Below are 25187 nucleotides of genomic sequence, written 5' to 3'. Positions count from 1 at the left end.
AGCCATCTAGGACGCCAGTTCTTGTGGGCACATCGAAAAATTGATGGCTGCCTTCTCATGTGCTAGTGTTAGGGACACCACCAATTGTGTGTCGTCAGCATTGGACACAACACTTAGACCTTAAAGTTAATTTTTCAATGTACTACATTTTGCCTTGTGGTAGCCCCGGTACCAAGTCAATGTCTTTTAAGATGGGTGAGCCTTCTGTTAAAAATGTTAATTACCTGGGGATTTTGCTTAACCAGTCTCAAAATACTGAGAGGCCATACTTTTAGAAGAAATACTGAAGCCTTCTTTAGATTCGCTAGTAATGCTTCAAAATAAACCAATTGAAGTAATGCTGAATATTTACAAGAGTAAGTGTATGTCAGCGTGCATTTAGGGTGATGGCCTTTGGGGGCATAACAATGTGGAAGTCTTACAATGCATAGACAATCAATGTATGCATAGACTTTTATCAGTCCCTCGAAGTACTTCCTCTTTAATTTGCCACGAAGAGCTTGGCATGTCATTTTTGAAAGATGTGTTAGGGCTAGCACCCCTATTACCCTGGACAAACATTTGGTCATTACAAGAGGCTGGACTAACAAGATCTTGCATCTCCGACTTCTGCTACTAGATGAGGGTGATTAAAACACCATGGCTTGAGCATGTGAAGGTTTCTTTTGAGTGTTTGGGTCTGTCTTATTTTTACAATTCTCCTTTTTTAATTGGCCCAAATTTTAGTCCAAATGTTAAAAAATTTGTATTTTGAGCACTGCATAAATAACCACTTAGATGCGGCCCAAAAGAGCCGAAGCATTGTAAATTATTCTCAAGTAACAATAACCCCTGGCTTAGAGCCTTACTTTGGGTTGGTTCATATCCCCTACTCATCATTATTGGTTTACCCTTTTTAGACTAAGTACTATATATGTTTCATGCACCTTATCTTTAAAATCTGTGGTCTGTTTTTTTTGTGTGCTTTTATGGCCCTTGGCCGGATAAAGATTATCTTGACTTGACTCGACTTGACTAATAAGGTAGCTCTTTAGCGACCCAATTAGGAATCGCAGCCAGTGTCTGAGACACTGTTGTACATTCCATTTTGCAAATTGCGAGTTGCAAAAACGTTGCAATTTCCGACTCGCAAAATGGAATGGTCATCCATCTGGCCCCAACTCCTCATTGACAATCATTCTACTTGCAATAATTGGCAATTCAGTTTTGACTGAAGCATCAGCAATGTTTTGTGGAGTTAACATCTCCAAGTTCATCTTGTTCGATGCTGATGACCAGAATTTATCAAGTTGCACAGGTCTAGGTGTCGAATGTTTGATGCAAGCAAGGTCAATTGTTCATGCACCAGAATGTCCTTGATAAATTCACCCCTTACTTTTGGTACATCCATCTCTGTTGTTTTTTTGTAACCTATTTTGTAGAAGCTGGCTAGACGAAACTTTTAATATGGTAATAAAAACGTGGAAGTTTAGCTTTAGTGAGTATGTCAAACAGCGTTTTCTCTTTCAATACAAATCTCTCCTTAGAGTTTTGATCCATGTTCCAGGACATCTAGTAGACGTGTCTTTATATCGTTATCCACATATTCCTTGATAACGAAGTTGTGTAGTCGCACAGGCTCAGCCATTTTAAAGGGGTTTCCTTGTTGCTGCATGAAATGAAGAAGGCTGTCAACATATTTATTAAAACGTTCCCCTCTCTTTCCCACAAGTTCGTGGCAAGGAACAGTTTTACTGTGGCCCATTAAGTTTGGATTTGTTTTCTCTCTGAAAACATTGCAAAAAGAAAGGACTTTTTGGTAAACGCGCTGCCACTGAGCAACATATTCACTTTTACATGTCTGACCAACAATTCCCTTAGAGCTTTACTGTAATCTCTGGATCATCTGTTTCATTTTCATATGTGGAGCCAAAGCATTGAACCTTCCCTCTCTGTCTTTCACTACAAAATGTCTTAGGATGAATTTTCTGTAACTGTATGGTTTTTCAACCTCAAGCTTCTTAACAATTGAAATGTAGCCGAAGCCCTATTTAAGTCAAAGACCATTACCTTAAAATTAAACAACCCCCAGGGAGTCAATAGTGGGTATGTACAAGGACTCTCTTAACGACTCACTCAACTCATCAATACATGGTAAGGAATAATTGACAACTTAGGAAATTTGACTGACTGCTCTAAAATAAATATAAAATTTTATAGATCTATCTGGTTCAGGGACCAAAATGCTAGGAGACCATATTGGGTGAACAGTGGCAATCCTAGGCAAATTGCAGCTCACAACCCTTAGAGTAAGTGTGACTACAGGGATGTGCCCCACCAGCTGGTATAGGATGTGATTATAAACAGGGGCCTCTCCAGCCAAAGGACAGACAAGTATGCCTCTCCTACATTCCAATGCATGTTTAAATGTATGTTGTATATGTTATCACAAAGAATGGTTGACTGACTCAAAAAAGTAGTAAGGACATCAAAAACACTGCAGGAGAAAGTAGTTCTGCGGAAAGCCTTGGACCTATATTTGGCAGTTTAGAAGGGCTGCAACATGTCAACACACAGTAGGGTACAGGGATGGTGACCCTTCCCTAAGATAATACCTGACCAATAGCTTTTTTTAATTGTACCAGTGGCACCCAAACATAGAGGGAAACATGGGTGACAACTAGGTATTTTTAACATTTGTATAGTCTCTAATAGATTAGGAGCAATATCCAAAGTGCTCCATGGAATATGGTTGAACACACCCTGGTGGTTTTTAGGGACCAGGGTGCAACTTGATGATGAAGCCTCACACTAATAGGTTGTGTGTGGGTCCATAAAGAATAAGCACAAGTGATCCTCTTGAGAAAAGGCAGATATGTATATATTAAGGAAAAGAATAAGGGCTGGTAGGATACTTTGGGTGATGTGCCATCAAGGGGTTGTGTCTTTTCCTAGAGACCTGGATTAAATCCACTTCTGACTCTTAGGTTCTTCAGGTGATTCGATCAGGATACAGCATAGAGATTGTGCATTTTCCTCCAGATTTAGGAGTGAGACTGTTGCCATGGCCATCTCACAAGGACAAGATGCTAGCCATACAGCATAGTTCTGTTTCCCAACCAGGAGCATGGGTTCCTCCTCAATTGGGACCAGTGTAAACTCCAGCCAGTGCAGGATTGGACCATCATAGGGCTTGCTTCCTAAATAACTTGAACAAAGTCTTTCTTCCTGAGTCTCGTGCAAGATCTCTGAGGGGTTTGTGTCCCAAGTGCACCTGAGTCAGTCTCTTTTGGTCAGGCATTGACTAAGGCAACAATTTTTACAGTGCTTTGGACCAGACTGCATCTTCTTTCTCTTTGACCTCATCTACATGCCTTCTGGGATCCTGGTTCTTTGGAACTCGAGAAGTTGGTCCCAGTGACTCCTTAGCTCAGGTTGGTTTTGGCTTGGTGACTTCTTCCGGAGTCCTTATGGAAAGATGTGAAGCTCCAGCCAGACCCTCCGACGGTACTGACTATGGATGTAAGTTAATTCATTGGGGAGCAACTGTGGAGGCTGCCTCCACTCAAGCACGATGGTCCATTCGGGAGAGCAGGTGGACCTCCAACTGGAGGGAGCTGATGGCTTTTCTGAGGGCTCTGTTGCATTTCCAGGATGTTTTTAGGGTCATAATGTGTCAGTCAGGATCACGAGATGGTTTGCCCAGCTGTTTTGGATGTGTTTAATTCTTCTCAGAAGATTGGATGGCATCTTATGGATGTGAAAAGGGTGCTGCAGGTCTATTTAGCTAAGATGGCGCCTTTCCGTAAATCTGACTCCCTCTTTGTTAATTTCGGTACACCCTACAAAGGTGTGAAGGTTTCCTTGGTTTCCATTATCAGATTGTTCAAGCAAGCTATTTCCCTGGCTTACTCTGTAGCTGATGAGCCCCAATAGAGGGATTCAAGGGTCGCTCTACTTTCCTCCTTTTGGGCTGTGACATGGGGTGTTTCCATTGCTGAGATGTCGGGCTGCTACATGGACGGATCCACATATGTTTGTTTGGCACTATTAGCTTCATAATGTTTCCCATGCACCGAAGAATTTTGGCTTGGGGTCTTGGATATGGCCTTGCCCTAGATCTGCGCTCTTCTGTATTTGTTTTTCATTAAACCTTTGCGACTTTTGCAGCATTTCTTGTTTTAATGTTTCTATTTTTTGGGTTATGATTTGAAGGTCTTGTTTGGACCGTTTTGGTATCCCTTAATAGTAATATTGGGACGGAGACATAAGGACGTGGTGGTAATGTCTCAATTACTTACTAGCCATCTTTATTACTCCTACTCCTGTTTGGCCCCGCCCCATTCATTACGTCACTCCCTCCCTCCCGAAATTCAAGTCTTTCAGGTTTTTGAAGGGTGTTTGGTATTCCAGGAGGAATGCTAAGTAAAGTGTAGCCTTATAGGCTAGCTCCTGTGAGGGAGGGGCACTATTACAAGCATTTCTTGGGAGGTGGATTCACAGCATTGGTAATGAATGGGGTTGGAGGAAACAGGACTCGGAGTAATGAAGATTATCGGTAGGTAATTAAGCCAATTGCAAACAAAGGCCTTAAAGTATCTTTTCATTTACATAATGTTCTCTTAACTGCAACAAATTGAAAGACCTGACAGCTTCATGAGTGATGCTTTCTTTCCAGCTGACACCTGCACATTTATCAAAGAAACTGCCCAACACACATTCAAGAAAGAACACAAATGCTCTTGAAAATAACCAGTGCATGGTCGCAGCTTTTTATAATTTTTTAATATCCATTCAACAGGAAAAGTCTCCAACTTGGATAGGAAGCCTGTAAATGTTGATTGTGTGGCTTTTTAAATAATGGTATTAAGTGATAAGAATCACAGCAATTAAAATCCCATTATCTTAAATCCATGCAGTTCTTATTGCTCACTACTCTGATTTCATCATTGCAAAACATGCAACATCGTTTAAGGCCTATGCACTGCCTTTCATGCATGAACCAGTACCAAAGGACCGACTGTTGTGTAAAAGATAACACAAATTGCAAGGGCAACCAATCGTAGGGTCAGGTTTTTATATGGCATGCTTTAAAGCTGTGTAAAATATTGTGAAAATAAGCATCCTGTAGATAGTTTCATTTTATAGTTTGTTTAAAGGTGTATTTATTGCACATCATTGTTTGATAAGGCACGGTACACTGGAGCATAACATTAGGTGTGAGCCTGTACGCTATATTTGCCCATGGAGAGGGACACCGTAATTTCAAAAAGACCACTGTACATATTTAGGGCACTATTTAGACTTTACAGACAGGATACGTTGTCAAATTGTGGCAAATGCCCCATCCGATGTGCTTGAAGTGCCAGGCTACACTGCAATTGTAATAGGGGGTATAGGACATCTATCACATTTGTACAGAGTACCCCATGCACCAAAATCCCGGCAAGGCCCTTAGTCTGTGGAGACTTTAAATTACATGTGAAGTACGATTTTGATAATAACTGTGGTTACGTCACCAGTATCTGTCTTTTTTCTGGCCCAAGTACTATTCAAAGGCCCACTGCACAAATATATTTGCCAGCAGGGCCAATGGCAGCATGCCTGTGACCACTGTGGTCAAAGTGCCTTCCGAAATGGGCTCGGTGTTCTTCATCATCCAGCGGTGCTCCTCCTTCAGGTTCTGGCCCAGGAGCTCTGGCCCAATGAGTTTGCGGATGGTCTGGTAGTAATTATCCAAATATTTAACCTGAAAATAATGAGCACAAAGTCATCCAAATGCACGTAATAGGCAGAGATAAGATAGAATAGCAATGGCATACTTCCAAATTTAGGAAAACCTTGGTAAATGTTGAAACCATTCTAATTAAGGACTTCATCACGAATACCAGTGTTATTCCGATGGGGCTTTAAATGGTAGTTACTAGCCCCATCAAAATTATCATTCACACAGGAGCACTGCGGGTCTGCTGTTTTTCACCTGCTACTGAAAGCAGATGAAATGTCCAGGTGAAACTCTGGGAGAATGGGAATTACAGAAGGAATTGAGTGCTGCACTCCATCCAGGTCAATTCATGATCCCACAGTATTGCCCACCTCACCAATGTCCCAGGGATTGGTATCTGGGGATCAGTAGCACTGGAGATGGATACTGGGCTGACTTGAACCTTCTGGTAATGCTCCCCCTAAGGTTTATTGATTTCAATTGATCACATCATCAATAAATATTCACAATTCTCACTTCGTTTGAATTTATATGTCTCAATTTACTCACATGCTGATCTGACAAAAGGCGTGTGTCAATGAGCTTCCGTTCATAGGGGACGAGAGAAATAGGCTCAAAAGTAAGGTATGGTTTTCCTCCGAACATGTGCTGTGGATCAGAAGAATAGACATATCATGAAATGCTGAGGCAATGCATGATGAAGAAAATTAGAAGTGCAAGAAGCCCATTTCACAAAATTTAGGAGTGGACAGTCAGAAATGTATGCTATTAGGCTTTACAGGCACCGTGGTCCTGTCATCCCTACAACTGCCCCTTGTGAGAAGCTGTTCTCACACAGACAGTTCTACTCTATTGAGGGAATTGTAGATTTAAGTCCAATTATATGTATAAATAATGCTTTGTGAATCACTAACATGAGTTTGCACTAACAAATAAAGGCATTCATATGTCTCAGAGAGAGGAATGCAAATACCTTCATAAATAGGGCCCAGATATTATGTATCATTATAAACTGGAAAGAAAGAGGCAGAGGCACATTCATAGAGATAATAAAAGCAATAGGGGAGGCCAAATTAGCAAAAAGGATATGACATCAAAAAACAGAAGTATAGTAAGTCAACATGAATTGGGGTTTAACAGAAAGAAGAACAATTATAGGCGCCAGGGATGCAGAGAACGGCCAGACAACGAGGGAGGGAGAGCAACACAAGAGCACATAATTGATGGAAAGAGGTAAAGGGAGAGGGAGAAAGAAAAAGACAGAAATTTGGATAGAAAGAGAGAGTAAAAGACCCAGCGGGAGTGAAAGAAGAGAAGAGAGGAGAAAAAATCTGCTGACCGTGTTTAGAATGAAGAGTTCAATCGTCTTATTTGCTTACTGCTCCACTGTGGAGTTTGGATTTTATTTCACACTCTCTGCCTTCTAAATTGTTCTAGATGTTATAAGGCAAATACACACAATCATGTAACACCACATACTCTAGAACCTATTTGTTATGAGATCAAGGGAGAATGTACTTGCTCTAAGTGCCCTAAAACCCAACTATATTAAGTAATATGGTTTTCTGTGACACAAAGATGCCTTCCTCGTTAATGGCAGGGAATTGGGTTTTATATCACCGACGTAACTACTGGATTGTTAGAGTGTTAGAAATTGATTTGTTGGTTGACTGGGATGGGGGTCCTGGTTAAACAGCCACTACAATCCTAGTCAGACTAAGCCACAAGCAGCCAAATGTTCTCCAATTAAAATAACACCATATTCTAGAATTGCATTATTGCTATTGTGCAAAGTCATTGTACATCTGTATAGGAAGGTTCTCCCAAATGTAATTGTAGGGAATTCATCAAATTAAGTATTTCTATTCAGACTGGTTAATACTCCAAGCATTTACCTGGGTTTGAGCTTCTATTACCAGGGAGACATCTTCTATACGTATTCCAAAAAGCCCATCATGGTAGTATCCAGGCTCTAGGGCACAAAAAGAGAATATTATTCAGCTACATATTTGCTGATTGTTTGCTTCCTCCCTCAGAGCTTAATTTGTAAAAAAAAAACATAAGCGAAAAGGCCCAAAGATTTTTGAGGGAGTAGGATCCTGCTGCCAGTCCTTTCCTTTCCGGAAATTGCCAAACACCACGGTTGCCTATTCTTGATACTGAAAATGACCCTTTTTCCACCTTCCTCTTCCTCTTATTCATGAATGTTCTTTTCCATTCATACTTTCTCTCATTGCCACTGTTTTCGGTCAATTTCTTGCTCCGTCTTTCTCTATTGTATGCATTTCTCTCCCTTAGGCTGGGATAAGTCTGATGATGTAAAATAAGTCCTGATCCTAAAAAGTGCTGGTGCCCACAGCCTGTACGTACCAGCACAAAGTAATCACTGCTTACAGCAAACATCCCAATCTAAGGTTTTCTGAGTTAGTATATAAGAACATATAACACATTTAATGTAGAAAAAGGGAATAGAAGAGATAGTACCTGGAGGGTTCTTGACCTGAACTTGTTTGAAAATCCATGAACCTTTCTCAAAAAGTCCCTAAAGGAGGACTAATAGACCTACAGGCATCTTTACTTTTAATAATCAGTTTTCCCTGGCAGTAATGAAGGCCCCTATATGTCCGCGGCTAAAAACAGACAGAACAGCTTCATTAATCTAATGGTATTTTTCTGTTTTTATTACCATTAGGATGTTTTAAAGAACAACTTTTGACTTCAGCCCTCTCCACATAACACAGTGTAATGACCGGTATCATTCATAAACACAATTCTTTTTAAGTTCAAAAGAATTTTATTTGATAATAATAAAGAAGAGAAAAACAGGTGTCAAAACAGAATACAATGTAATACAAAGTTAAAGACTCTTAAGCAAAAAAAAAAAAAAAAAGAACATAAGTATATAAATGCATTTGCAATAAGAAGAATTGGGGTACAAAGTGAAAAATAAGGAAAAGATATAGGAAAAATACATGAGCGTAAAATATGGCAATCATAAAAACATTGGGAAAAGTTAAGAAAGTGATACAGTGAAGGATAAATGGAATGTATCGAGCGATTAAGGGGGTTTGGGAACTTCTTGTTGCGGAGGCAGAGGATGAAACAAACGTTTACTGCAAGAGTCCAAATAAAGTGCAACTGGAGTCCATAAGTCCATGCGTTTGACAGCCAAACATGCCGGGAAAACATGAGTGGTATCGAGTCTGTGGTTATGGCAGACATTAAACCACCATGCTTTGAAAGAGATTTTGGAGAAATCCTTCCAGTTAACTGTTAATTGTTGGAAAGCAGCAGCAAGTAAAAGGTCAACAATCTGGGGTTTTAAGTCAACATCATCCCAGCAAGGGGAAAGGCTACCCATAAAAATATGAGTGTGGGAGAAAGGGATAGAAGTGTGGAAAATCACATTAAGTTGAGCCCAAACCTGTAACCAAAAACTACGAACATGAGTACATAAAAATAACATGTGGAATAAGTCAGCTTGTGGAGATGAGCAAGACCAGCATGTGTGAGGAGTGTTAGGAAAGCGTTTGTGTAGGTCAGAGGGTGTGAAGAGGAGTCTATTATAAATAAAAAATAAAGTCTGAGTGAGTGTTGCTGCTCTTGAAGATTTGCGGAGTTTGGTCCAAATCTTGTCCCAGAAGGGAACTGACCAAGAGACAGACAAGTCATGCTCCCAGGACTCCTCGACTTTGGATTTAGGTCTTGGAGTCTCACTGGCGTTGAGGTAGTTATAGATGGCAGAAGCTTTTGGTGTAGTGCGTAAGAGGGAGTGGAGTGAGGAAGTGGGTGTAGATGAGGGAGAAGGAGGGTTGGGTTGAGTGAGGAGATCATATTTCAATAAAACTGCGTTTTTAAGCGAATGATATTTGCGTGCGAAGGAGGTGGGTAAGTCATAAAGGATGCGAAGTTCATGAAAAGATAAAAAAGAGGAGTTGGAAAAAAGTTGGGAAATCCATTGCAGACCTCGAGTGTGCCAAGATTTCCAGAAAAAGGGTCTGTCCCGGATGAGTAAGGAGGTGTTATGCCATATGGGGGAGGATAGGAAATCGGCAATGGTGGTAGGGGGTGAATGAGAGGAGGAGAGGAGTATTTTTGTGGTAAACTTATGAATCGGGGTAGAAACAGATGCAGGTTTGCGAGAGAAGGAGAGGTATTCGGAAAAAGAGAAGGGAGATAGAAGGAGGCGTTCAAGTTTGGCCCATAGTGGACATGGGGTGTCAGGATCTTGGAGCCAAAAAGAGGCTTGTCTTAATTGGAACGCCTTGTGATAGGCAGGGAAATCAGGGAAGTTAACCCCACCCTCTGATTTAGGACGAATCAAGCGCGCCAAGGACATTCGTGGTTTCTTTTTATTCCAGAGAAAGGAGATTAGAATGGAGTTGATCTGTTTGAAAAATTTGGATGGGATAGGGACCGGAATATTAGAGAGCGTGTATAAAACAATGGGAGATAGCATCATTTTTACAGTGTCCAGACGGCCCCACCAGGAGAGGTAAAGAGGATGCCATTTGGACGTGAGATCTGTCAATTTTTGAATACATTTGGACATACACAGGGAAACAGTATCTGGGATGGTGGGGGCAACATGCATTCCAAGGTACTTGATATGGGAAGGTTTTCATGTGAAGTTGGAGGCGGCAAAATCTGGCTTGAAAGTAAATTTGGTTAAAGGAAGGATCTCGCATTTGTCATTATTAAGTTTGTAACCAGAGATTTGGGAGTAAGCATGGACTTCGGTAAGGAAAGCAGGAATGGAGACAGAGGGGTTGGAGACAAATAACAGAATGTCATCCGCATAAGCAGATAGTTTGATGTGGGAATCTGATAGTTGGTAACCATGGATGGAGGAGTTTTGACGAAGCTTGGAGAGGAAGGGTTCTAAAGCCAAGTTAAAAAGAAAGGGGGATAGGGGACATCCTTGACGAACACCTCTTTTTAAATCAAAAAATGAAGAAATTTGACCATTGGCACAAACCGCTGCGCGTGGGTTAGAATAAAGCAGTGAAATTAAAGACGTAAAAACAGGGCCAAAACCGAACCATTGGAGGGTATGAAACAAATAAGTCCACTCAACCCTATCGAACGCTTTTTCAGCGTCCAAAGCAATGGCCGCAAGAGGGTGAGGTAAAGGACGGGATTTAGAGAGAATGTTAAATAGGAGTCTGGTGTTATCAGTAATAAATCGGCCTTTGACAAAGCCGGACTGGTCTTCACCCAATAAATCTGGAAGAAGAAGGTCGAGTCGAGCTGCAAGGGATTTTGCAAACATTTTGTAATCAATATTGACCAGAGAAATCGGCCTGTAATTTTTGCAGTATTGAGGATCCTTCCCCTCCTTGGGTATGAGGCAGATATGAGCGTCTGAAAAGGAGCCGGAGGAGGAACCCAAGGAAAGGAAGGTGCCAATAAGGGAATGGAGTCTGGGTAGAAGAAGCTTTGAAAAGTGGAGAAAGAATTCTACCGTGAAGCCGTCGGGCCCAGGGGCTTTGTCTTTTTGGAGGGTTTGAAGTGCTTTGAGTAATTCTTGTTGGGATATATCGTGTTCTAATTGACAAAGGTCAAGTGGAATAAACACAATTCTCAGTTTATGATTAGACCTATTTTTTTGCATTGCATTAGGTGACTCAAATTCCAAGAGCACTATCCTGCCGTTTTGCTGATATATTGATGAGTGGCTCGCTCTTGTTTGCTCCAGAACATCCCAACCTATGCACCTTGCTTTTACTCCTGCTGAATAACACAATAGCCACTTAGGTTTCATGATCTACACCCTCATTCCTTCCCTTGCAGGAATGTGCTCTCATGAACCAATTTGTAGGATGAAGGGGGGACCCAGGGAGAGCCGTGCGCGAGCCGGTCTCTCCCTGGGTAGGTTCCCGCAAGGGCTGGCCACGAGAGGCAGCTGTTAGCAGAATAATTAGCGGGAGGGAGGCTATAAATAGGGGTTGAGAGAGCGAGAAGGTAACTGTGCCGGCGGGGGCGGGTAGAGGAATTTTGTTTTTGCCACACCCACCCTGCCCTCTCTTTTTTATATTTTCAGCCATTCTGCTCCCCCTTTTTTTTTTTAGGTTTCGGTGCTTTAGGTACGGTCTAGGAGGTTAGGTTACCACGCTAAGACAGGTTAGTTTCAGTTTTTTCAGTTGGTAGGCGGTTTTTATGGGGGGTGGGCAGCCTGGAGCGGGTTGATCCATCCTCAAAGGACAGTTAAAGGAAAGGAGGGAGTATCAACAAGAGTCAGGTTGCTTCTGGGTTTTGTTTGGGTTAACTTGGTGGGGGGTTTCCTCTTTAGTAAGGATGATAAGATAATCTGAAGGAATTTTTGGTTATTAAATAATTAATTGGAAAAATGCTTGATCAGATTATTATTTGCACCTGTCTTAATAAAGTGGCCTTTCTTGCTAAACTAAGAAGTTGTGGACAGTGAGTTCTTGCGCGATGGTGGTTCTAAAGCATATCTGCTGCAATGTCTCCGTTCTAAGATTGCCACACTCTTGCATTCATTCAAGACAGTCTTCTGAACAACTATGTCTATCTATATCTATGATAAATCTGATAGTTTTCGTAAGTAAAAACAATTATTAGAGTAACCCCATTGCCAATCAGAAAGGTGTGCCGAATATCAGGGGAAAGTATAAAGCCCCCAAACATCCAATTTCCTGCAGTTGTTATGCTGTTTTGAATGAGAAATCAAAAAAGATTCAGAAAAAGAGTCTTGTTGGTGCCTTCATGTTGTTCAGATTTGCAGATTATTAACTCTGGAGTAATTTTCAAAATCCCTTGCTTCAATTGGGCAATTCCATGTTGTATTCCAGTGCTGAGGATCAAATTATGGTACCCTTTTCAACTACTTTTATATGTTCAATTCTGCTTCAACCATTTGTGGATTTACATTGCTCTGTTTTTATTTTTTTAACTCCCTTCCCACTCAGAACTCAAAATAAAGGCGCAGCCTGTCTTAGTCCTAATATTTCCTAACAAATAGATCCCATTCAGTCTCACTCTTTCCTTTTTTATTACAAGAACTATGATATATAGGGTTCCAAGGCCTAATTTAACTTGGAACTGCCCATTGAGCCTACAGATTTGACTACTAAGTTGATGACACCCAAATATCCTTTCTCTGGACCATGGCTGAAGTCTACAGATAACATATTTATGAGGTATACCACATTTTCTAACAATAGATGAACAAGCATAGGCTTTAACTAAAAAAAAGAAAGGTCGTATTGGTGGGTGTCAGGGATAAACTCTGCATATCCTCATTCTGTGTAGTTACAGTGGCTGGTTGCCCTAATCCTGCTTAGAGATTAAAAACATAGATTCTAAACTTGCTTATCAGATTTAACTAATGGCTTGTTTTGCTGTTTACAACTAAAGATGCTGCCTACTTTTTAACCTACACTTCATGGCTGATGTTTAATGTACTCTTTTCTCTGGCTGTGCTACTGTTGTGTGATAGATAACAGACCTCCAGATGACTTGAACAAAAAAAGAAATGCCTGCACCATTATGTAGCTAGACTGTGCCAAAACTTCTGAAGCGTAACCACGCAAAACCAGCAATTGATACACGTCAATGGCTGCTTGAAGAAGCGAGAACCACGTTTAAAGTTATCTAAATTGTACATTAGACAAGCGATAGTCGAGAAGCATCCAAAATAATGCCCCGCTAATCGTAATCAGGAATGTCCATTGAGCTACACCACATTGTAGGGTCCCCCCTACACATGCATGTATCGTGCGCGTGGCACAGACGTGTCCCCACTACAGGGGCACTCTTGTGCGCAACATACCTTTTTCGCCAATGGGAGCCTATGTACGCGTTTTCAATAGGGATCCGAGCGACCGTGTCCGTCAAAGCTTGTTCGCATCGTACTCGGGCGCTCAGAGCCCCGGAGCACGAGTTGGTCAGAAAGCCCTCCGGATCAGAGTCAGACCGAGCCTTCTCCCAGTGAAATTAGTATTAACTTTTTCAACCCCCTCTCACTTGCACAACTCACCTTTGCTAATAAGGGCCCGATTACAATCTCGTTCGGAAAGCATTGGGACCGCATCATGTCTGGAATGTTTTACACATGTCTCGGGTCTGGGGAGTGCGACCGAACAAGTATGATGCATTTGAATGCATTTGGATACGATTCGATCAGACTCCTATTGACTTCAATCTGAGCCTGTGTATCGAACATTTCTGCCACACTGTGCATGTTAGGAAGAGGGGACCCATGGATACCCCAAGGGCCCGATGCGGAGGGCCATGGGGGAAGGGGGGTCTGCTACTGGCCCCCAAAGAATGATTCTGGCAGCTTTTTTGATCTGGGCAAACTGACTCATGATGGCTTTCTGAATTGTTCATCGTACTTGCTCGCTTGGAAAACCTAGTCCATAGAGCTGTACGATTCCGCTCCAGAAGGCTCTATCCCTCCGAATGCCTTGCGGAACCGATTCAGTCAGTGCGAAGAATTTCAAGGCATCGTACTTGGTCATTCAGAACTGTGAGTGATGCGGTCGGGAACAAGGGCTCCGGATTGGTTTAGGCAATTCCTCATACAATTCAGAGCCCTTCCAAACGAGATCGGAATCGGGCCCTAAGTAGTAGATTTACATGTGTGAGGATTTCCCTATAGAAACGATTGTAGAGGTAGAGGAGGAAATTTACGCTTCAAGGTTTGTCACTAGCAGTTTGTAGTACTTTAGTAGCACTACCATAGTACTACTAGATGTACTACAAACAGCAGCTTTTGAATAGTCCGATGTGTGTTCAAATACTGGTAAAGCCAACTCAGACTTTTATCTACGTCATGTTGCTTAAGTGATACCTATTCAATTGCAAAATGCCAAAAAGCTGTAATAGTTGCTATATAGAGACAAACAATGTTATTCATAGTCAATCACAATAATATTATTGTTTGCAGCATTAGTGTTAGTAATAGTAACATTGGTGTAAGTGCTACTTATGTAAGAATGACTTGTATTATTTTCACCTTGTCCCTAAAATAAGACACGCTGTGTTGGACCTGCCAATAAACTGCAGGGTAAAAACATTTTTTATTTTTATTGTCTAACTTAATGGACTCTTTTCATCTAGTTGTCTTAGTGTGAATCCTTGACACACAGTTTATTGTATGATATTATTTGTAACCAGCTCATTCCTACTCATGTTATCCATTTCAGAAGAAAAATGTTTTAAGCTTATATTTCCTGATTTTAACTTGCCAAGTCAATGTTAATAGTAGGTCATTTATCACCACAATCAATGCTACTAATTTTAAGAATGTGGACGAGAAAAAGACGATTACGAGTCAGCAGAAAGGTATCTCCAGGTGAGATACCCTTCTGCTCAAAGACAAATAGCCCAGTGTTCCTGCACCTGAATTTCACAGGCCAGATTTTACAGACCAGAAAATTCAGCCATTAAAATTGAAAGAGGATTGAGCTGCAGTTGCAGACTAGTTTCGCCCTTGCCTGACCACCCTTTATGTATGGTGGTACAAGGAACAATTCCTGTTGTCAGTCCACAGCCTGCCATGTCCTCGGCCACTTTCCTTCCCCTTAAGACTCCCACCTCCCTCCACCTTCTCCAATTCCCCATCCAGTGAGGTCAAGTGAATGTTGAGTACTTTACAGAAATATTAAATGGCGAGCCTTTCCTTCTAGAATTGCAAACTATTTTCCCAATTCAGACCTGCAGATTGTATACACTGTGGAAGACTGTGTTAACCCACTTCTAGATTCAAACTTTATAGGCAGATTATGGAAGAAAAATATCTATAGTGAAATCAAAATTGGTGACTTGTATTGTACATAGAGGGCCTAATTACGAGTTTTGTAGTCTACCTGTGGTTCGCCACACCAGTGCCCAGCAGGAAGACTGCCAAACTCACAGTCAGACCGCCCGCCAGACGAGTATAATCCTGGAGGGTGGTGTGTGCTGTTGCGGTCCAATGGAGGTGCTTTTCTAAGGCTCAAAGGAGAGTCATAGAAAGGCAGCGCCGTGGGACTGATGAAGGGTGTTCCTGCATGGGAAGAAATGCAGCATGTCGTAATTATGCCCACAGTTCTATTAAACTGAATCAACCAAAAGTTCCCTTTAAGAACTGGTCTTGGTTAATTTCTATGATTTACTGAGAAACTGGGTCCAGGCCACATACAGTTACAGTTGTTTGATACTAAAATAGGAAGAGACAGTCTGCCTAGTGGGAAATTGGTGTGCCACAATTCTGCTTCACATGGCAAAAGCAGGGATGTGAAGCACCACTGTTTTCGTTTAATGCAGGAAATTCAGCCCACAGGGCTTTAGCCTTGTTTCACATACTTTTGGGCAGAGGAGTTGGCCTAACGTCTAGGGCGGTCGACCTCGAATCTGGAGAACTGGGTTTGAGCTTCGCCAATGATGCTGAACATCCTGGGCCTCATTATGTTGTTTTGCCGCAGGGAAGCGCAGCAGGCCTTCCTGCTGCGTTTCCCTTTGGCTAAAGAAAAGGGCAGGAATGCTCCGTGTCTCTCAGATACGGCGCATTCCTGTCCTTTTCCCCTGCGCCGGCGCACAATGGGCTGCCTGCGCCAATGCAGGCACATTTGCATAATGGTGTAAGGGTGCCTGCATTGCGGGGATGATTATTTTTATACAGGAGTCGTAAGCTTTTGGCACTGCCTCAGATTTACGTTTTCTCGTAAATCTGGAGCTGTGTCAAAAAGCCATGGATGTTGCTGGGAATGCCCCCAGCAACACCCATTGCACGCCCCGTTAACGCAGAACACTGCGTTAAAGGGACTGATATTTATCAGGCAGCATTAAGCCAAAAAAAGGGGCTTAGTGTTGCCTGATAATATAACACAGGCTTCTGCGCCACAGAACGTCACAAAAATATATGTGATGTTCCCCTTGTGATTCTGTGCAAATCACTTAATCTTCCCGTGCCTAACAAAAAAAAATGAACGTGTCCTCGTGCAATGCAACTAGTGCTATGTAAGTGCTCTGATACCTGATTCGGGTCAAGTTAGCGCTATAAAAACCCTGTAGGGGGTGTGGCCACGGCGCCGTGCAAGATGGACGGCTAGGGATTTCACTCCACCTCACCGGACCACTCGCGGGCACCTTCGCTGCGCAAAATGTGGTGACCAAGAATCGGAACATTTTCGGAGCCGGGTGAGCACTTCTCTGACCTCTGGCGGGTCGCGCTTTCTGATTTATCAGCGCTGACGCATTTGCTCGATGACTGCGCCCGCCATTTTGTAAACGCGCGTCTGTCATATGACGCTCAGCTCCTCCGCAAGAGAATTCTTTAAGCGCACTAATGCATTTATAAACGCGCTTCAACCTCTGTTTCTGCTCAAGTCTGCCTTTATTTCACTCTATTTGCCTCAAAATGCCACAAACTTTCATTTGCTTATAGACAATTCTAGGTGCAGACATTTCTGGCTGCCACAGCTTTTCATTTGCTGTTAAACTCTAGAGGGACGCCTTTACTATTACCAGTGGCCCGGTTTCAGGCTTATTCTTGAGAAGGTGTCTCTAACATTTCTATGATGCACTTTCTCCCCATGAACTGACGATGTTGGATACTTACAAGATGTTTGTGTGACCAACTCAAGCCTCGCTCTTCGTGGAATACACTACATGATGTAGACTGTGTTAATGCATTAATGATCAGCATTTTCCAGCTTATTTTCTTTTCTGCTTGTTGGAGTGGCTCATTTATTCACGGATGTTTTCATGAAGTCTCATGTGGAGTTCTTCATAATTTCCTCACGTTTTCATTCTCAGAAAACGCTGCTGCTTCTCCTTCAAAGATGAAACTTCCTTTCATTTCTTCTATTTTTCTTGTTTCTGCATCTTATGACTGGCTAACTTGTATTTGAAGTGTGTTTGTACCTTTATCTCACCGGACTCTGTATTTACTGGCCTTTCTTTCATATACTGGCATTATGGAGCTAGGCGCTTCCCTCTTTGGATATTCCTTCATGTTCTAAGCATATGTGTGGCCCTCTTTCACGCTCTCAGCGGAGTTTCCTGACATATTGACATTCACCTGCGCTACTACATTTTTGAGGATACTGCCCTCTTCTCAATTGCTTGCAACCCTCTACGCTGTCTCTTTTGCTTGGTTCTGGACAGTCTTTATGTGTACAGGCATATGGGCAGATTGCGCAAGCCACAATTTGTTTTCATTTCTTCCAAATCTCCTCAGAAGTCGTCTCCTTCAACTCCGCTCAGCGCTCCTGGAACGGCTAATCGAATGGCTGGTTTAGCACCGTCTTGTGTCTCCTCCTCAACTCAAGCATCATCATCTAAGGCTTCTCCTCCTAATATTTCTTCTAAGTGCTTGAAACAGGATCCTCCTTCTCCAGATAAACCTTCCGCTCTAATCTCTATGGAGCTAATTCTTGAGGAAATACGAGCCCTTCGCCCCTTTGTTGAGGAGACCAGCAAAGACATGCAAATCTTGAAAGAGAATTGGTCTTCCATTGACGCTAGGATCACTTCTATAGAACAGCAAGTTTTAGGAGTTCAGACCAATTCCCAACGCATATCCTCTCTGGAAAAATCGGTTCTTGCTCTCCAACAACACACTGAGGATTTGGAAAACAGAAATAGGCGAAATAACCTCCGTATTTATGGTTTGCCGGAATCTTTGGGAGGGAAGATCCTGTGACGTTCTTCACTTCCTTTCTGCCGAAAATGCTTGATATGCCGCCTTCCACGTCCATTAGCATCCAAAGAGCCCACAGGCTTTGTCCGCGCTCATCAGATTCCCCAAAACCACGAGGTGCTATCATTCTTTTCCTGAAATTCACGGATCTTCTCTCAGTTCTTTCTGCGGCCAGATCTAAACGTCAAGTTTCCTGGTTGGGCCAGAGAGTGTTTTTGTCTCAAGATGTCTCCAATGCTACGGCGTCCAGAAGGAAGGAGTTCCTGAATCTTCGTGCACCCTTGCGATCTCTTGGTGCAAGACATGGCCTGTTTCATCCCTGCATCTTCAGAGTAACTTACCAGAATAAGACTTGGTCTTTTCAAGATCCTGGAGAACTTAAGAACTTCATTCATCCTAAGTCTGGTGGTGCCATGGATACTTTGTCTTCCTCTTCTTCTGGCTGATTCAGTTGCATCTATGCTAGTGTTTGTTTTTTCATGGAATTTTTTGTGTTGTTCCTCTTCAAGTTTATTGTCTAAATTTGTCTTTTTCTCTTTCTCTTATTCATCATTTTTTTCTGCCTTAGTATCACCCTGTTGTATTATATTTCTTGCCTTGTTTACTCCTATTGCCACTTCCTAATTGTTACCTGCGGTTTCTTTTCTTCCCTCATACAGGTCCCTGGTGTTTTTTCTCGAGTCCGTGTAGGTCAACCGGTCAATTATTCAATCTGTTTTTTGTCCTGGTGCGGTTGACTTCCCTCCCTTTGCACGGTCCGTCTTGTCGAGTGTCGCCACTTCCCCATTTCCTCATGTTTATCTTTTTCAGGTATGTTGCTTTCAGTCATCCTTTGGATATGTACTCTCTCTTCTCCTGCTTTCTTTTTTCCCTCCTTTCTTTCCTCTCCTCCCCCTTTCATTCCTGTTTCTCTTTTCTAACTTTTTGCTACTTTCTTTTTTCGGCTTCATATTGTTTATATACTTTGTTACTAATTTTAAGGTTGGTATGATTATCTTGTTTGAAAATTTAGAGTTATTTCATGGAATGTAAAAGATTTTGTTAACCCTATTAAACGGCAGAGAGTACTTTCTCATTTATTCTCCTATACCCCTGATATTGTTCTTCTACAGGAGACTCACCTTAATGATCTTGAATCCCTTAAGTTAAAAAGAAACTGGTTTGGTACAGTCTTATTTTCTCCCTCTTCCAACAAAAAAATGGAGTTGCTATTTTGATTCATAGAAAATTAAAATGTACAGTGTTGTTAGAGGAGAAAGATTCAGAAGGGAGATGGATTTTGGTTAAATTATTGATTAATTCAATTCCTCTTACTGTTTTTAATATTTATGGTCCTACTTTACCTGATTGTGCATTTTGGCCTTTAATTACAAGTAAGTGTATACAACACAAAGATTACTTTTTTCTTTTAGGAGGGGACTTTAATCAGATTGTAGACCCCTTCCTTGATCGCAAATCCACGGTTCGCTTCATTCCCCACAAACCTCACAAGCAGTTCTTGAATACTATACTTCAAACACATCTTTCCGACTCATGGAGACTCACTCATCCAGACATTCTGGATTACTCTTTTTTCTCACATCCTCACGCTTCTTCCTCTAGATTGGACTATATCTTTCTCTCTCAGTCTCTCACTCAAAATCTTTTATCCTCCTCTATTGAACCTATTGTCATTTCAGATCATGCTCCTATTATAACTGATTTTGATTTACTTCCACCTTCTCCCAGGCCCTCTCGTTGGCGCTTGAACTCTACACTTCTTACTGACCCTATTTTCTCTTCTTCATTTCGAACTTTTACTAATGGCTTTTTTCAAACTAATTCTGCTCCCAACACTCCTCCTCATATCCTCTGGGACTCCTTTAAGGCTACTGCAAGAGGATTTATTATTGACTTTGTCTCTAAGAAAAAGAAACAATTTCTTCAAAAGCGTACGTCTTCTCTTGCATATATTAAAAAATTAGAACATCAATTCTATACTTCTTCCGACACATGTATATCCCCAGAACTGTTGCGTGCGAAGATTTCTTTCAACAAGTTTACCACGGATAATGCCTCTTCAATTCTTCTTCGTAGTAGTGCGCAGTATTATGGAGGCCGTAACAAATCGGGGAAACTCTTAGCTAACTACCTTAAATCTCGTAAGGAACGTACCTCCATTGAATCTATCTTTTCCTCTGATAATGTTCTTCTCCATACTGATAAGCATATTCTTGAACAATTCCAACTTTTCTACAAACAACTTTACACCCCAGAATCTCCTCCTACTCCTTCTATGCTTCATTCTTACTTTGAGAAGTTACCTAAACCCTCTACTTCTCATCTTAATTTTTCAACCCTTGACCTCGATCTTTCCCTTCATGAACTTTCACAGCTTTATCTTCCCTCACTAAAGGTAAAACTCCTGGTCCTGATGGATTCCCGGTGGAGTTTTATTTACATTTTTCTGACCTTTTATTACCCAAACTTTTATCGCTTTTTCAATCCTGGTACAGCTGCAGGTACTTTTCAAGATGCCACCATTTGTCTCATTCCAAAAGAAGGTCGTGACCCCAAATTTTGTAAGAATTATTGTCCCATCTCATTAGTCAATGTTGATTATAAACTTTTTGCTTAATTACTAGCCTCACGTTTGGATTCTTTCATGCCCCATCTTATTGGTAAGGAACAATGCGGTTTTATTAAAGAGAGGCTCACTTCTGACAACTCTCGTCTTTTTCTGAACGTTTTAAATAAAGCCTTCTCTCTCTCCCTACCTTTGGCTGCTATTTCTATTGATGCCGAAAAAGCTTATGATAGGGTAGATTGGTCTTTTTTATTTGCTGCTCTTAAATGGCATCGCGTTGGCTCCAAATGTATTTCTCTTATTTCTTTATTATATTATTATACTCTTCACCCAAAGCTTCTGTTCTGGTGAATGGCCAACTCTCTTCTTCTTTCAACCTTCAAAGAGGAGTTCGTCAAGGTTGCCCTCTTTCTCCACTTCTTTTTGTTTTAGCCCTTGAGCCTTTTTTGTCTTCCATTCGGCAGAATACTTCCATTGCTGGTTTTCCCTATGGTGACCATCAATTAAAACTTTCGGCATATGCCGATGACATCCTCTTGTTCATTTCAGACCCAGAATCATCTATCTCTCCTTTGTTATCTGAAATCGAAGCATTTTCCCTTCTTTCTGGTTACAAGATCAATTCTGACAAAACAGAAATTCTTCCCCTAACTAAGGGGTCGATTAGGATCGCGGACGGACTTGAGTCCGTCTGAGACCCCTGAGGAGGAGGGAACGTCCGCATGGGCTGCGGCGTTCCCTCCGAGCTGATTAGGATGTGACCGCCAGGGTGGCGGTCACATCCTCTATCTTTAACATTGCGGCGGGTGCAGCTTCAAGCTGCACCCGCCACAATGTTAAAAATGCATGCCACGCATTTGCATGCACAAAGCGGCATGCACCGCGTGGTGCCTGCCGCTTTGTGCACGCAAATGCAGGGGGGTACCATAGGCAACCACCATGTGCACCCCCCACACCCCCTTCACCCAGGGGGCCCGCAACGGGCCCCCGAAGTGAAACTCCGTATGCTTTTCCACGGCGGAAAATCCGCCGTGGAAAAGCATGTCATTCACACCATCCTAATATGGCTGGCGGTGTCTGATAGACACCGCCAGCCATGTTAGAGCCTTTCCGCCGCAGTCGGAAGGCGAACGCGGCGGAAAGGCTGCGGACGGAATCCCAGACCCACATCCATCCTAACATGGCGGTGGGTCTTTTGAGGCTCCGCAGCGTTTTTTCCGCATCCTCCGGGCCGGCGGTGGCTTCCGCCGGCCCGGAGGATGCGGAAAAACCGCTATCATAATCGGCCCCTAAGTTTTGCCTTCCTCATTCCTTTTCTTCCACTGGTTTCGCCTGGAATGGCACTAAGGTTAAATATCTTGGTGTATGGTTCTCTAATTCTATTTCCTCCTCTGTTAAATTAAATATGTCCGCTGTTCTCTCTCAAATTATTCTCTTGCTGGAACCCGCTTTTTCTTTCCTGGTGGGGTCGACTTGATTCCATAAAGATGATGATCGCTCCTATCCTTATTTACATTCTCTCTATGCTGCCTGTGCATATTCCTGCCTTGTATTTCAAACGTATAGACTCTTCTATCTCAAAATTTCTTTGGAAAATTAAAAAACCTAGGATTTCTCTTTTATCTCTTCGCAGACCTAAATCGAACGGTGGTGTTAATTTTCCAGATTTTCGCCTCTATCACAAATCCTTCTCTTACTGTCAGGCTTCGCGTTGGCTCTCGTCGGAATCTTCCCCCTTCTCTCCTCTTTGCCTCTGTATTGAACAATCCTTTTTATCGCCCTTTTCTTTTGAAGAGATAGTTTGTTTCTCTTCTAAATCCCCTTACGATTTGCTTCCCTTGTTTAAGTACACTTCCTCTCTTCTTAAACCTCTCTTCTCTTCGTCAATTCTCTCACGCGAATCCTTTCTACATTTACCCATCTGGTATAATTCACTTATTCTTTTACACAATAGACCTATTTGTTGGAACTCTTGGAGGCTTAAGGATATCATATGGGTCCGTCAGCTTTTTGATGGTGTTTTGCCTTGTTCCTTTTCCCATGTTCAACTTCAATTTCATTGTCCTTACTCCTTTCTACAGAAATATACTCTTCTTATGGAAATCATTCTTTATCGTTATTATTCTCTTCCCTCCTCAGTTTCCCTTTCTACCTCTCCTCCTCTCCTTTCTACTTCCCCTCCTCTCCTTGTACTACTCTCTACTCTTCCTAAAGTGACTCTTATTTGTAAATTCTTTTCTTCTCCTAACCCGGATCGTCTCAAGTCCAAATTGGAACTCTCCTGGGAAACAGATCTGGAGTGCACTTGGCCCTTTACCCTCTGGGATAAAGTCTGGTCCAAATCTTTAAAAATTTCTCGATCTGCATCTCTCACTCAATCTCTTTTTTCTGTATCACAGACTTTATCTTTCTCCTCATTCCCTGTCTCGTTTCACATCTTCCTCTGATTTTAACTGTTGGACTTGTAAATCACCTAATGCTGAATTTTTACATATGTTCTTTTTCTGTCCTACAGTTTCTACTTTTTGGAAACATGTTTGGTCTTCCATCTCTCGTGTTTTCTCACTTTCCATACCATACTCTCTCCCTCTTCTTTTTCTTGGTAGTCTCTCAGAGTCTCTAAATCTCCCCTCTCAGACTCACAGGGCTTTTTTGACCTTATGCTTGCACTCGCATTTCAACATATATCTTCTAACTGGAAATCCCTTACAAATGTCTCCATTCAACATTGGTGGAACTCTTTATGTCACCATCATAGACTTGATGTCTCCTTTGCCTCTTCCTGTAAACCACCTCGTAATGTTGACCTGTACTGGTTACCTCTTACTACATACCTAGATCATTTAGCTCAAAAGAAAACGGTTCTTATCAATTCTGAAATCCCCCTTGAATGATTTTACTCTCCCCTTCTTGTGTCTTTAAACACTGTTTACAGCTTTTCTTTATTACAATTGCTCTGTATATATTATACAATTTTTGATTATTGCTTGCATTATGCCTTCCTTTGCCGTTATCTTTCATAGTATTGTTTTGATATAGCATATTTTCTCTTACTCCCTTCCCCTTTCTTTTTCCCCTTAAAATCCCCATAAAATGCTTTAATTACTTGACTTGACATTAGCAATGTTGGTATTTTCATTTGCCTTGTATGCTTTATATTTTCCTTTGCTAGTGTCAATTGTTATCATTGTTATACTTAATAAAGCTTTTCAAACACAAAAAAAAAATGTAAAAAAATACTTACCTATCGAGGTGAACATTCCTTTTGTCAGTGGTATATTGTTGGACTGAAATCCGACCGGCCCTGCAAAGAAAATTAAAATGAAGTTGAGAAATATTAACCGTATTTTGTTGTTAGTCAAGTCCAATCACCGCTACCACCGCCATAAAATTACCTTTGGGCTAAAGCAAACAATTACTTGAGCTAGTGCATTAGCCGCCAACATATGGAAACAGGGAGCAGGGAGGGGAGTTCTCTCTGCTTTCAAGCTGTGCTTATGCACTAGAACGCCTGTGTTAAATGCAGTAGCAGCTCCTGGAGGGAGTGCTGCATGGTGGTGGGGCGGGGCAGGGGGCAGGGTGGGGGGTAGTTAACTCTGGCATGCAGCCGACTGGAGTTAGCTAACTAAATAAATGAATAAAACAAATTACATTGCGCGTGCTGAAACACCATCGGCGTTGCAGCGCACGCAATGTAATTCGTTTTTAAAATGTATTTAGTTAGCTAAGTCAGGTCGGCCGTATGCCGGAGTTTACTACCCCCACCCTGCCCCCCCACCCCACTGCCCCGCAGCACTCCCTCCAGGAGCTGCTACTGGATAAGGTAGAGCCAGGTTATGTGGTACTTACCAACACAAATGAGGCGAATGTTGCATGCAGCATGTTGATTTAAAAAAAAAAACAGAATTCTGATGAATTAATACATTTTTAACAACATTATGAAATGTATTATCATGATGGAATGAAATGTATGCGTTTTCGACATTCGAATCACATAATAAAATAGTCTCTCTTCTTTTCACTAGCACACCTGTACTTGCTATGACCCTTGTATGTCGTACACATACAAGCACACAGTAAAAATGGCCCAATCCTCTCGTTTTGCTGCAGTGCAGCAAGCAATTGTGTTAAACGGGGACGAGCTACATCACAAACAGCAAAGGCGGCCATATCATGACATGGTGCAGAAATGAAGAGTACCACTATGCATCTATTTTTATGACATTGTACTGACTTACTCAGGGGCTGAGCTTTAAAGACCACAG

General features: G+C 41.9%; 1 protein-coding gene across 3 annotated transcripts in view; it reads right to left on the bottom strand.

Annotated features, from left to right (window-relative positions):
* Window positions 1-4745: 4745 nt before the first annotated feature.
* Window positions 4746-25187, bottom strand: part of LOC144829368 (xaa-Pro aminopeptidase 2-like) — a 449433-nt gene continuing 428991 nt past the window's right edge. For 2 of the 3 annotated variants that reach the window (XM_078688440.1, XM_078688439.1), the window contains 4 exons: window positions 24167-24226; window positions 7600-7676; window positions 6254-6352; window positions 4746-5728 (listed from right to left, as the gene is read on the bottom strand). In XM_078688440.1, the coding sequence (XP_078544566.1) occupies window positions 5528-5728; window positions 6254-6352; window positions 7600-7676; window positions 24167-24226 (437 nt within the window). In that variant the 3' untranslated portion in view covers window positions 4746-5527. The remainder of the gene's footprint in view (window positions 5729-6253; window positions 6353-7599; window positions 7677-24166; window positions 24227-25187) is intronic. The other variant, XM_078688441.1, reaches the window with a different exon arrangement.

This window comes from Lissotriton helveticus, chromosome 4_1, assembly GCF_964261635.1.
Source record: "Lissotriton helveticus chromosome 4_1, aLisHel1.1, whole genome shotgun sequence".
Taxonomy (NCBI): Eukaryota; Metazoa; Chordata; class Amphibia; order Caudata; family Salamandridae; genus Lissotriton; species Lissotriton helveticus.
This window is presented reverse-complemented; position numbering and strand designations above follow the sequence as displayed.